The sequence below is a fragment of the Desmodus rotundus genome, chromosome 1 (assembly GCF_022682495.2).
Source record: "Desmodus rotundus isolate HL8 chromosome 1, HLdesRot8A.1, whole genome shotgun sequence".
Taxonomy (NCBI): domain Eukaryota; kingdom Metazoa; phylum Chordata; class Mammalia; order Chiroptera; family Phyllostomidae; genus Desmodus; species Desmodus rotundus.
The window spans coordinates 88,294,702-88,309,066 of record NC_071387.1 but is presented as its reverse complement, the minus strand read 5'-3'; the positions used below and the strand labels follow the sequence as shown (position 1 = coordinate 88,309,066).

Here is a 14,365-nt window from a genome sequence, read left to right as displayed (position 1 = left end):
GGATTCAGCTCCCTGGCCATAGTTTGCAAAATTCTCTCCCCAGTCGAAATCTCCTCTTCCTATGAACCCCAATAGCCCATTATTTCCCTTCCTCCTGATGCTCTTGGTTTTATAACGCCTGTACTATAGCATTCCATTTGCTTGTCTTTTTTCCCTTGCCTGGCCCTATTTTTTCCCCTGGCAGCCAGGCTATAAATATCTGGAAGCTGGAATCAATGTTTTGGTCACTTCTGCCTTTTCTGGGATGTGGTGTACAGTACTTGACCAGTCCAGCAGGGAAGGATGGGGTGTGGGGATTAACAGCAGCTTTAAGGTCCAGGAGCACTGAGTTCAAATCTCAGTTCAGCTGTTTCTAGTGGTGTGTACTTGAAAAACCCATTTGATATCTCCAAGCTCCATTTCCTCAATGGTAAGAGGGGGTAGCAAACCTCTCTACAGAGAGTGGCTATGAGGACAAAAGGAAATAAAGGGACATATTAAATTCTTTGCATGGGGTTTGGCATCTAGTAGTGCTTAATAAATGGTAGCTATTATTTTTTGTTATTGTTTTTTCAATTCAAATTATTGCATTACTCTAAGTAGTTGTGTTTGTTGTCCTTCCAGACTCTGGCTAACCAGCTATCCATCAGAGCAGTTTCCGGTCAGCATCCTCCAGAATGGGATCAAAATGACCAATGAGCCTCCTAAAGGGCTCCGGGCCAACCTTTTGCGCTCCTACCTCAATGACCCCATCTCGGACCCTGTGTTCTTCCAAAGCTGCACAAAGGCAGTGATGTGGCAAAAGCTGTTGTTTGGACTTTGTTTCTTCCATGCTATTGTTCAAGAGAGGCGGAACTTCGGACCACTGGGTAAGCGATGACAGCACACCTGGGTTGCCTGGGGAAGGTCACAGACAGGTACAGGTGTGTGCTCAGGTTATACTCAGAATGGGTTACCAGTAAAATATGGTAGGATTATGTTCCATGTGATCTGTGGGACATACTTATACTAAACATGACTTGTTTATTAGAAAGTATAATTTTACTGAGTGTCCTGTATTTTTATTTAATAAATCTGGCAATCCTATAACCAGGTCAATGTCACTGTCAAGAAAAGAGGTGTTGCTCCTAAATCAGAGAGCCCCTAATTATTGAAGTAATGTGAGAATGAAAAATTGTAAGCCCTTCCCTTTGGCATGTATTTGCCTATATTAGGCACAATGGCCATTATCCATGGAGTTGTCATCAAGTAATTTATAACATTTTAGGTAGCTCTCTTTATATCTGCATAACAGTGAAGGAAATACAGCTGAGACGTACTTGTCTGTACTTCTTCCTGAAAAAAAATTTTTTTTTATCTTACCAGTCCATGGCCTAACTTAATTAAATACTAACCTAATACTTGGGTTGGACCAAATCATCAAACTGCTAAAAACAAATCCTATGTCATTGTGGGCTAAGGTTGGATTTCCTCTCACCCATGGCTGCCTTTGATTCTGTTCAACAGCCTTGAAATGACCCACTACAGAGTATTCTCAACTGTTCTTTTCAGATAAGGAGGCAAATTGCCTCTTGGTGATTCTCTCTGAGCATCCTCTTCCTTTCCTTCTACCTACACACTCCAGCCCAGTTAGCTGCCCAGACCAAGACAACCAAGGAGGACGCTTCTGCTGTATCTACCTTTCACACCCAGGTCCTCCCATAACCACTCTCCCACCATGCCAGATCTTCACACATCCATACAACAGCTGGGCTTGCAACCAACTGCCTGGTTGTGTTTTGTTTGACAGAACACAAATTTTACTTTTTTTTTTTTTAATTTTTAACTTGAATATGAATGTTTAGGAGGAAATGAAAGGTCTCTGTTGAGTACAGATCCCATCAAACCCTGCTTACTTATGTCAGGCCCCGTTCACACACTTATGTTACTTGTCCAACCCCCTAGGCATTTATCATTATACTGTTGGAAATATAAGTGGTAGTTTTGTTAAGGCTGGCCATGCAGACCTCTCATGTGCACCAGGGGGGGAGTCTCAAAGCTAATTTAGTTTAGCAGGCCAGTTGTAGATGCTGTTCTGTAGCTATGCCTTTATGTTATTTTTGGACCTCTGTGTATTACCACAGTATTCCAGCCTGGATGAATAATTCTCATTTCACAAATCCCAGGGTACTAACATCTCCCTTAACAAATGGAGAGATCCATAAGGAAATTGATCATAGAACGGATCTTTTCTCAAGCCAGATGGTTCACATGTTGGCAGTAATTATATTTGTGTGGCTGAAAGAGGCTCTTAACTCATGTTGATGTCTAACTCCACCAGCTCATGTCTGAGTGGAAATTAAGAGTCTCAGCCATGAAGCCTCTTCTTCTTCTCTGACTCATGCAGGTTGGAATATTCCTTATGAATTCAATGAATCTGACCTGAGGATTAGTATGAGGCAGATCCAGATGTTTCTGAATGACTACAAGGAGGTGCCATTTGATGCTCTGACCTACCTGACAGGTATTTATGGGAGGAGCCTTTGCAACTGTGCACCTCCATGTCCACCTTCCTGTTCCTTTGCTCTCGTCTCTATTCATTGATTCACTCATTCATTCTTCCAGCAAACTCTGAGCTCTTACTAAAACTATTAACATGCTAGATATTATTTTTAGAAAAAGAAAGAAAAGAAAAGAGCACTGACCAGTGTGGCTCAGTTTGTTGAGCATCATCTTGCAAAATGAAAGGTCACCAGTTTGATTCCAGGTCAGGGCACATGCCTGGGTTGTGGGTTTGGTCCTCTGTTAGGGTGCGTACTAGAAGCAACCAATGTTTCTCTTTCACATTAATGTTTCTCTCCCTCTCTTTCTCCTTCCCTTCTTCTATCTCTAAAAAAATAAACTCTTAAATAAAAAAAGAAAATTAAGATATAATTCCTACCCTCAAATGGTTCACAGAGAGAAAAATATTTTTTAAATGACAATACAGTGATAAGTTCAACAAGAGAAACACTTATAAAGTAGAAAGTCCTCCCAGTGATTAAGTCTCATTTATGGGGCAGGAGATGATCACAGAAAACTTTGTAAAGGTATAAAGATAGATTTTTCAGGGATGAGTAGGAGTTTTCTAAGTGAAAGAAAAAAGAGGTATAGTCAGTGGGATGAGGAAAGAGAGTATCCCCAGCGGGTTCCTAAGATAAAAACTTGCTGTTTTGTGTTAAAGAAATGTGATCAACACAACCCAATCAGCAACCTTTTATTAGTCACATAGTATATAATATGGAATAATGTAGATACATAAAAGTTGGTTTTATCCTCAAGAATAAAATAGTGATGTGCTAAATGAATGGAATGTCATGGCCAAAGGTCAAATGCAGCTCAATGGGAAAAGCCTACATCTTTAAGACCTCAGACAAATTTCTTCCTCAGCTCCATATGTTAAGCAGTTTGAATACTCTCCCCAGTCATGTGGCAGGCACTTTATACATACTTATACAACTTATGTCTGTTGACATAAGAAATGTACAAACCTGTAGAGGCCTGTTGATTATTTGATAAGAAGTTATTGAGCCAAACAGAAAATGCCTGGAAGCAAGATCTCAACAGACTGAGAAAAATGCTTTCCAGAATGACACTTTGCAGCCTCTTTTATGCATTTGAAATTAAGGAGAGAATGAGAGGAAGATTGCACGGAGGTGGGAGAAAGCAAGGTGGGAATCAAATTACAAAATAGTTAAGATTATGTGCTGTCTTGAGGGTAGTTTCCCTTGAGGGGTCTGAAAAGCAGCATTTCAAATGTGTGCTAACCTAGATGCACAGGAACAACGGACAAAACTTGCATAGGGCAAAGATAAAACTTTTACTAAAGAAGTTATATGCCTGTGATATGACTACAAGCCATGACCTGCCCAGTTTAGAATTTATTATCAGATCATCTGTGAGGTTACATTCTGTAGAACCCTTTCTCTGTCCACAGCAGATGAGCACATTAAGTCTCACAGCAATCTATGAGCTCCATGTTAACTCATTTCACAACTGATGAGACTGAGGCTGAAGAGCAGTGGTTCTCTACTGTGGGTGATTTTTCACCCTAGGGGACATTTGGCAATGTCTGGAGACATTTTTGGGTTGTCACAACTAAACGGGGAGTGCTACAGGGTGGATGCCAGGGATGCTGCTAGGCATCCTACAATGCACAGGAAAACCCCACATCACAGAACTCTCCAGTCCCACATGTTAATAGTGGTAAGGCTGAGAAGTCCTGCTTTCAAGTGATTAAGTTCATGTGCAGAAGTCAAACAGACCTTCACAGTGCCTCATGACACAAAACCCCAACTTGTAACCAAACACAGGTTTGGCTGCCTGTGGTAACAAAAGCCAAAATCATGAGACAGGTGTTGGTACAAAGGAAAGTGGGGTTTTTTGTTTGTTTTTTGGTCCTCTTTTTTTACTTTTTCCTTTAATCCTCACCCAAGGATGTGTCTAGCAATTTTGAGAGAGAGAGGAAAAAAGAAACATCAATGAGTCAATCAGCCACCTCCCATACGCACCCCGGCTGGGGATCGAACCTCCAATCCAGGCATGTGCCCTGACCAGGGATCAAACCTGCAACCTTTTGGTGCACAGGATGACTCCCCAAACAACTGAGCCACCCAGCCAGGACAAGGAGAGTGGTTTATTCAGATACCAACAATCTGAGAAGATGGGGGACTCTTGTCCCAAAACCCATCTTTTTTTTTTTTTTTCCATCTTAACATCCAGTGCAGGCAGAGGTCTTTATAAGGAGGGAGAGGAAAAGCAGAACAAAGAAATCAAGGGAGGTGGTTGAAAAGTTCTCTATGTGCAGATGAGCACAGTCCATTCTCATAAGGACCCTGAAACTGGTCAAGTAGTCATCAGGTATGCATCATCCTGATCTTTATCATCCTGGTTTTACATCATCCTGGTGTTATGGTTGAAGGTCAGACAATCTCCCAGAGCTGGGATGACTGAAAGTTGGAGTTTGTATCTTTTGAAGTTAGTTCCTAGTTATACTTATATGCTGTTTATCTACAAGCTATGTATTCATCAGAGTCAGCACTTACAGAAAAAATGTCGAAAGGATGGTGATGTGGGTTACAATCCCCCACTGTTACAAAGTGACACACACAGCATAATTCCGATGGATATTAGTTTGTTGAAGATCTCCAGAAGCACCACAGGGGTCCTCTGCAGACTGAAGAATGCATGCATGATTGCCCTGGCATATGGTCTCGGTACTGAACTACTTGCAGCTCAGAAACCAACCTGCCCCAAATATGTCAGCTGGCTTGAAGATAGTGACTTTGCAACTGTACAGTCAGCATAGACTAGTTAGGCTGAGGTAACAAACAATCCCCGATCTCAAGGGTATGAGACATCAAATGTCCATTTTTTATCCAATCGATATAGTCAACAAGCATTGGCATTTGATTATGTCAATAGAATTGTTGGCAAAGGCTTCACAAACTTTTGATGCCACCATCTCAATATATACTTGTGTGGTCACTGCCACAAAGAGAGCACTGAAGGGCTCACACAAGGAATTAAATGCACTAGCACTTGTCACCTGGCCCCACCTTACTGCAAGGAGCACAGGGAAGTATAAACTTCCTATGTGCCTGAAAGAGAACTGTTAGAGATGGTCATTGGAGTTCTATACTGACACACACCAAAGAGACAGGTCTCCCTTGGAAAGTGGTTATCAAATTAGATGGGCTGAGGTCAATATACTCTTAATCTGTACCCCACCCCCAGCCCTGCAGCAGGAACAATGAGAATTTAAAAGAGATATAAGGCACATCCTGGCCCCTGTAGGAACTTGTGCTCTCACTTCAGAGAGTAGACATAGAAGTTGCTATAAAGGAATGCTACTTCCTTCATAAACACAAATCCTGGAACCTGCAGGAGTATCCCCTGAAGGAAAACTTGCTGAAGATCACAGTACCTTCCACCAAGACTCTGTTCTTGAGATTTATGTTCACTTATGTCACTTCTGGGTGCCTGATAGCACTGTCACACTGACTTCAGAGTGCAACCACTCTCCTTTTAATATTGTAGTTCTAGTGCTGTAATAAATCTCTTTGCAGCTGGGACAAGCCACTTAATGTTCAAACTAAACTGTGCTAAAGGTCTAAGAAGTCAACAGAGGGAGCTTCAAACATCTAGATGGTCTGGCGTAATGTGAAACAGCTTCTGCAGGGCTCAAATTACTCAAACACATGAGCTTTCCCTTAGTTCCTTATTTCTCCTTTGACAAGCCACTGGGATCCTCCTCCTAGACATTTAGACACCTCCAACTCAGGACCAAGAAAAGCTGAGGCATCCTGCCCCCAACTTGGTTTATACTACCTGTTTGTATAAAGGAATGTAGACATGCCTCTTCCTAGAATCGTTGGAATTGGAAATGAGCCCACCCTTCAGGAGAGCCCCTGTACACACACACACACACACACACACACCCCTCCTCCTTGGTAGTGTGTTATCCACAACTACCAAATACCAGGTGATACCACATACTACAGAATCTGGGCCAGCTAGAAAATGTGTTACAGGGCTGGCAAGGTGCATTTGACATCCCCTTCAGAGAATTACCTAACTCTTCTTGTTGAAATATGAGTATAGAAACCTGAGTCTAAGGGAATGATGTTAATGATGGAGTGGGGAAATCATATCCCAAAGCAGTATAAGTAGGATAATCTCACCTTTCCAGAAAATACTTGTATGTGTTTCTAATAGCTATAATTAATTGCTTTCTGTGTGCTGAGCTTTGTGCTAAATGTTTCATAGGCATATTAACCATAGCCTTGTAAGATGAGCACTGTAGTTATCTGCACCTCTTGACAGATGAGAAACCGCAGAGGCTGGAACCCAGAAATTATATAGAAGAGGCAGAGCTGGAACCCAGGAATGTCTTATGCCAAAGTTCCTGACTTCAATCACATTTCTGTAATGTCTTTTGCATACGTGTACACACATACATATGCATGCACACACACACATCTGGAAGATGCCTATATGTTAATAGTTACCTTTGTTGGAATTTCTGGTTACTGTACTGCTTTTCTTCTGGATTATCTCTGTTTTTTAATTTCTAATGTTGTGGGCATGGATTATTTTTGTAGCAACTGTAATACCAAATAGGCCTGTTCTCATTCCAAGCTGAGCATCGTTTCAGCAACCCTGGATCTCAGTAGAACTAATTGCCTCAAAGAATCCTCTATCTTAGGTTAATGGCCGAGTCCATTATGATCTTCACTGGACTCAACTTCTTCTTCTGCTGATTGTCTCCAGGAGAGTGTAATTATGGAGGCAGAGTGACTGATGATAAAGACAGGCGTCTCCTGCTGTCCCTTCTGTCCACTTTCTACTGTAAGGACATCGAGCAAGACCATTACTGTGTCGCTCCTGGAGACACTTACTACATTCCTCCCCATGGCTCCTACCAGGTGAGGAACAGTGGAGGGAGAGGCCCCTCTGTGTCCCAGGGGAGCTCAGCAGTCTCCATGTGGCTAGGGGGTGCAGTGCAGCCAATGAGGGCCCAGGGGGAGCCTTGAGCTTCCTGATTTGGTTCCACAGTTATTTCCAATATTCCAAAAAGCCTATGAAAGAGACATTATCACTGTATAATGAACGCTGGGTATTTGGTAGACAAAATCTTTCAAAATAGGAGGTTTTTTCTGTGGGGTAAGAAGGGAGTTAAGATGAAGCCTTGGAAGTGAAAAGGCTGGAAATTGCTATTTGGAAAAAAAAAAAAAAAAGGTTCAGAAGGTGGCAAAAGGGTAGGGACCAAAAAACTGGATGGGAGAATTAGAAAAGAAAGAAAACAAGAAATCTATCTGAAGGAAGGACTAAAAGGAGCTTCATATTAAGCCCCTGTTATACATCAAGGCCTTATTCCTTTTTTAAAAAGGCCTTATTCCTTTATTATCTTATTTGTCTTCCCATTGACAGATAAGGAAGCTTGTGTTTCAGATGACTAGCTCAATGTCACAGTTTGTGTTGGGGCTGGATCCAAACCTGGTTCTGTCTGACTCCAAGTCCTGCAAATAAGGAAGAGCTTAGGTTGTGTTCACCTTGCATGTGTGTGTGTTTGTGTCCCGTGTTCCCACTTTGGTGTGAATTCCTTCCTGGACTGGATCTGAGCAAGCCCTAAGTGATCTGAGGGACCGCAGGGAACTTACGTTTTATGTCAACTGAACATATTCCTTCCAGTCCTATATTGAGTATCTCAGGAACCTCCCCATCACAGCACCCCCCGAAGTGTTTGGCCTCCACGAGAATGCCGACATCACCAAGGACAACCAGGAGACCAATCAGCTGTTCCAGGGGGTGCTGCTGACTCTCCCCAGACAGGCAGGAGGGAGTGGCAAGTCCTCTCAGGTAACCTGGCTTGAGTTCAATTACTCAGGCAGTTTCCATGGGGGAACAAGGCACAGGATTGTGGGTGATGAACAAGAAGGCAGAAAAGTGGAGACCTGGCAGCCCCTGGAGGGAAGGCACAGATGTGTTGGTCTTACTGTGGAGGGTCCTTAGAGAGCAGAAAGAGCACAAGTGTTTCCAGAATGCGAGCCATTCCTGCATAACTTATGACTTGTTGTTTTACCCACATATTAGCTATACTCCCTTTACATATTTTAAAACCAACTGTACTTTGCTTAAAATCGTTTATATAAAAAATTACACATCAGTACCATTAATGGAAACCCAGTCCCATTCCCATAAAGTCATGACAGCAAAAAAGGAAAAAAAAAAGTTAAACACTTACTAGGCTCTTTCCAGATGATGTTGCTGAGGCCTTGCTGGCCTCTTGTGAAAGGGGAGAAACAGCAAAAGTGTTACAGGGTGTTTAGCTAGCACCGGCCTGAGACTTTTTCAGGGGGAATGAAAAGAGGAAGGTGGCCCAATGATACAGATCTCGTCCTGCAAGATCTGCTGTTGAGGTTTCAGTATTCAAACACACATGCACACGGACTATAGAAATCTGGTGGGGGAAAAGGGGCTACGTGGCCACTCTCCAAGTTAGAGAGAGACCCCTTCACCCCTGCCTGGACAGGCTTTATTGTTTTTCTAGGCCTCCTACATCAAAGATGGTCCTCATTTATTATTCATAGGTTTGTTTGGGGTGGTTATATTTGCAGACACAGGAGAGGAAGTCACTGAGTACATCAAAGGGGGATATTTGCAATGTAAATGGTTGAAAGGGCTATGTCCCATACCTGGAGGGTCTAGCCCAGATTCTGGGAAGATAAAGATACTCAGTAAACATTTGCTTCCTCAATTCAGGGTGAGGGAGTTTTTTAGCAAGAGCAAGTCTCATAGCAGTCTAAGTACAATGCAGGCCTGATTTCCTACTGGAGAACTTATCCATGAACATGGGTCCTGCCCTCCTACTTCGCTCCCCACTGGTTTTCCAAGTGGGGGCTGAGCCACATTTCCCACGCTTGGAACAGTTCCCCACAGCCCAAACTGGAAAGGTGACTTTCACACCATGTGATTCAACATGATTTGCTTTACATCCTGGAAGCACCTGGAATCACTTTGGGGGCATCTCATGGTCAGTTCACCTTCCTCAGTCTACAAATGAGGGTAAAGCGAACCCTGTGTGAGGACGTGACTTGTTTCAAGGCATCCATAGACTCAAAAGCAGAGTCAGACCAGAACCACCAGCTGGTGACTCCATAACACCTTCCTCTCTCCCACCCTCCCCTTCCCTTGTCCACCTTCCAAGCTCTGCCATGCAAACCCCTCAGCTGCAGATTTTTCATATTTAGTTTCTTGATTGGTTCATAGTGCTAGACGTAGGAATAGCTCTGAAGGAAAACCAGCTTGGTTGGGGTGTCTCAATTTAGGGATGGAAATTCCCTTCACAGTGCGAAGTGGGAAAGGAATGTACCTTCCAGCCTTGCAGAGCCCATACCCAGGTCCTGCTCATCCTCGTTCCTCTAAGCCTGTCCCTCCATAGTTGGCAAAGCCACTGCTCTGAGCTGTTCTTGTTCAATGCTGAGGAATGGCCTACTGCCTTCCCAGGTATACTTGTTTACTGTCACTGAGCAAGAGTCCCATCTGTATTAGGAGCTAGTCCTCAGAGACCAGCTGTGAGAGCTGTGGGAGATTCTCACTCATGGATGACTTAGAGGCAGGAGTTCTGCAGTGTTCTGGGCTGCCCTGAGGCAACCTAGCTGAGGCCAAGCAGCTATTCCTGGCCTGGCCCTCAGGCCCTTGCTCCACTTACTTTCTGGGCCAATAGGTGATATCTTCCCCGCAAGGTTAGGGGGAGGTGGTTGTCCCAAGACCCCTCCTCCCCTCTTCACCAGCAGAATTGGTTTCTGTAGGAACATTCCCAGGAAGGTCCAACAGACTATGTTTATAATGACAAATGCCAACTGCTTCAAGTTTACCCAAAGTCACAGACCACAGACTTGTTTCTTATTGATTTCTCTGTACTTTAAGGAAGTGATTGAGGAGCTGACCCAGGATATACTCTCCAAACTTCCCAAAGACTTTGACCTGGATGTGGTCATGAAGTTGTACCCTGTAGTCTATGAGGAATCAATGAACACCGTCCTGAGGCAGGAGCTCATCAGATTTAACAGGTGGGCCAGATGGGCTTACTTGGAGTGCCAGGGGTGGGATCTAATTAGCAGTAACTGAGATGAACACTGGATAAGGGGTTGCTATGTGGAGGAAGTGGTTTGCCCTACCCACAGAAAGGGCTACAAATAGGACCATACCAACAGGTATTGGCCAGGATTAAATCATTCCATCTACACATTCTCTCCCACTCATATTTGTCTGGGGATTTATAGACATTTATAGATTCATGTGATATCTATAAAGTCAGGTTAAAACTAATACCAAGCACAAGTAAAAGGAATTATTGCAGCCACTTTCATCAAACCCTTGCCTATGTTTGCATCTGGCCACCGAGCAGTCTTTTGAAACATGCAGTTAGTAATTCCTCTACCACCATTTTATAGATGAGAAAACTGAGACCCAGAAAGGTTAAGTAACTACTGCAAGGCCATAAAGTCTTCAGTAGAAAAACTGAATGAGAACCCAGGCTGTGTGATCCCAGAGCCCATGCACTTAGCCTATATGTGAAATGAGGGTATATGGAGCAAGAGAAGGGGAGAAGTACATCCCACTGCCTGTTCCACAGAGGTAGGGAAGGGGTGTTATGGGCTGGCCATGGGGCTCCCTCCTCACTTCTCCAGTTACTATATATATAGCATTGAGCTTTGTGGAATTATATTTTTCTTTTGGTTCAATAAAATAAAATATCCACACTTTATTTAGCAAGTGAAAAGTATTTTGAGTCATCACAGCAAGTGGATGACTAGTAAGCCACCTAACAGGTTAAGAATGACACTTTAAGCAGCAACTCAGATTACCTTGAGTTATAAGTGACATAAAATTAAAAATCACAGTTTAGTCCTAGGGTGCAGATTAGGGGAGAATGTAGCCAATTTGTCAACGTAGTAGAAACATCTTGGTGATGTCTGTGGGATTATCTTGACTGACTTACAGTCAAAACTGAAAGGGCCCCAAGACCATCTAGGCCACATGAGGAAACTAATCACTTCTGCTTCGAAGGTCCTTAATGCTCCAAACTTTCCATGTGTTGCTTTCTCCATTTGTCTCATTAGTCATTGCTCAGCTTTAGGGATAGCTCTGACTGTGAAGGACTAGGGAACTAGAAGAATGTCATCTAAGAATTTCTTGGCTTTCCAAGTCTTAGGGTTCCTCTCTAGAGTCGATAGGCAGTTGGCTATATGGGGGACTAAGCAAAGTACAGAGTGTGAGCCTAGGATGGTGCACCACTGCGGTGAGTCAGATAACTTGGCACATACATCCAGACACCAGGCCTAATGGTTTTCCAGCCCCTGCTGAGGTCACTGGAGCTCATCCTTGCTGGTTGCAGGGATTTTCACTAGTCTTGACCAGTGGCCATTGTAATATAAGCAAACAGGGTAACTGTAATCTTATTTTCCAGTGGTGGTCAGGATTAATCACATTGGGCAATACTCTTAACATTCCTTTCCACTACCTTTTTGGCCTGTTCACCCAGTGGTATGAGAAGCCCCATATGACTAGGTGACAGTTCAGTTTCCAATTCAGAGGGACCATTATACCATTATTGTCTTCCTTGAAACTAGCAGAGTTCCACTTGCAAGAATAGAAAGAAAACCTTAGCAAGTAGGTCTTTAGGTTTTAGTTTTAGAGACCTGTGGTGTGATGCCCATGGCTCCTCAGCTAAGCACATGCACCAAATTCTTGAACCTTAAATTCTTCTTAATATGAATGTTAGTGGTTGCACATCCACATTCTCGGTTTTGCATTTGACCATTTTCATGTCCATTTGGCTGCGATTTCATAAACCCATAGAGATGACAAACTCTCTGCAGCAGATTCTTTGGCACTCTCAGGTATGCTCCTGCTGGGCTGGGCCAAGCCTATTACAGAGGCCAGAGACGGACAGGTGAGCTTGGCATTGCCCAGGTGGCCCTTCTGCTGCCTTTTCTTGTGTAGGTACCTCATAGTCTATTAAAATGAACAAGTTGGATCAAAATGGCAATTTAGATCAAAACCCTTAAAACTGCATTATCCTTTGACCTAAAATTTCCACTTTTAGCAGAAAAATCATGACAGATTTACACAAAGACTGATATGGATGGATGTTCCTAGCAAGGTTGTTTGTAGTGACAACAATCTAGAAATAATGTTTCAGCAATAGGGTAATAGTTAAAACTGAACACCTTGCATTTAATAAAAAGTGTAATTTAAATCTATTGAATTGGGGAGAAGATCCCTATATGCTAAGAGAGAAAAACAGATTACAAAAAAAGTAATACTGTATGATCCCATTAAAAATAATTTGTTTCCATGCAGAAAAATCTGGAAAGATATATGTACATCAAAGTTATCTCTAGGTGCTGGGACAATAGATGATTTAATTTTTCCTCAGCTCTACAAATTTTCTACCTGAATGTACATTGTCTGACATGCTAAAGGAGGGAAAAGTAAAAGGATATCAAGAGTCAGTATCCTCAGGTAGAATGAGCTGAGTGGCTCCTTTGTTCTTACAGGTTGACCAAAGTGGTTCGTAGAAGTCTCATCAATCTTGGCCGAGCCATCAAAGGGCAGGTCCTGATGTCCTCAGAGCTGGAGGATGTCTTCAATAGCATGCTTGTGGGTAAAGTGCCATCCATGTGGATGGCCAAGTCCTACCCATCGCTGAAGCCCCTGGGGAGCTATGTGGCTGACATGCTGGCCCGCCTGGCCTTCTTCCAGGTACATGGGAATCAGGGTAACTGGGCACCTGGCATGTTCATTCAGGTGGAGAGATCATTCTGAAATGATAGACTATAGGCAGAGGAAGAAGATGTGGCAGCCACGCAGCATCCTGGATTGAGTTCCTACTGGAAACAGTCTTCCCAGAGTTGAGGGCAGGAGGGAGTTCAAAGTTCTTGGAAGGATTGTAGCTTATGGAGGCAAGAGCAGAAACTATTATAAATGTCACAAGCTAGTGGCTCATGGGCCAGATTTGGCTAAAAGATATGTTTTGTCTGGCTGCCTGGTAATTTAAAATTTTTGAGCAAGCACGTAAACATTGGATTATTACACATAAATATCAAGATGCTTGTCCTGCAAAAAAAAGATCTGAAACATTACTGCATTCTTGTATGGCAACTGTTGCTGCAGGAGTGGTTGTTACTTATTCCTGGATACCAGCTTGCCCAGAGTTTTTCTTCAAGTAGAAACATATTTCTTTGTACCTTCATTCCAAAAGTGGGAAAACAGGCTAAACTGAGAGGCTCTGTTTCAAGGAAAAAGATAAAAAACATTGCTTAATGGAACTTATTTACATTACCTGCCTTTGAACCATTTTTAAATTTTTTTTGTTGATTATAAATTATTTCTATGGCCCTCTAGGACTGGATTGACAATGGACCCCCTGTGGTCTTTTGGATCTCCGGATTCTATTTCACACAGTCTTTTTTAACGGGAGTCTCTCAGAATTATGCCCGGAAATACACCATCCCCATCGACCACATTGGATTTGAGTTTGAGGTAGGTGTGCTTTGGGTAAGGTCAGCTCAAGGGATCAAGCAGAGAAGCCAATGTTGCCCATTTCCTTATTAGTCTAAACATTTGGATGTGTTAAGGCACAAATACTTCCGAGATGGTACAACTGAAATGTTTAGCATGACTTAAGTTAGTTCCAAAAGTTATTACTGACAGAGGATTCCCAAGGCTTTGTCTCGGTATATAAAAAGATTCTATTCAGAAAAAAAAATTAGCCACCATTACACCAAGAAAAATGAAAGCATTCTTCCATGCTATTTAACATGGTGGACTCTTCATTTGGAAAGATGTTAATGGTGTT

At 42.8% G+C, this 14,365-nt stretch overlaps 1 protein-coding gene across 1 annotated transcript in view; it reads left to right on the top strand.

The window, feature by feature from the left end:
- DNAH3 (dynein axonemal heavy chain 3) overlaps nucleotides 1-14,365 on the top strand; it is a 239,369-nt gene that overhangs the window by 223,524 nt on the left and 1,480 nt on the right. The window contains exons 54-60 of the mRNA XM_024560497.3: nucleotides 604-848; nucleotides 2,366-2,482; nucleotides 7,270-7,424; nucleotides 8,191-8,358; nucleotides 10,429-10,571; nucleotides 13,065-13,269; nucleotides 13,912-14,049. Coding sequence (XP_024416265.2) covers nucleotides 604-848; nucleotides 2,366-2,482; nucleotides 7,270-7,424; nucleotides 8,191-8,358; nucleotides 10,429-10,571; nucleotides 13,065-13,269; nucleotides 13,912-14,049 — 1,171 coding nt within the window. The remainder of the gene's footprint in view (nucleotides 1-603; nucleotides 849-2,365; nucleotides 2,483-7,269; nucleotides 7,425-8,190; nucleotides 8,359-10,428; nucleotides 10,572-13,064; nucleotides 13,270-13,911; nucleotides 14,050-14,365) is intronic.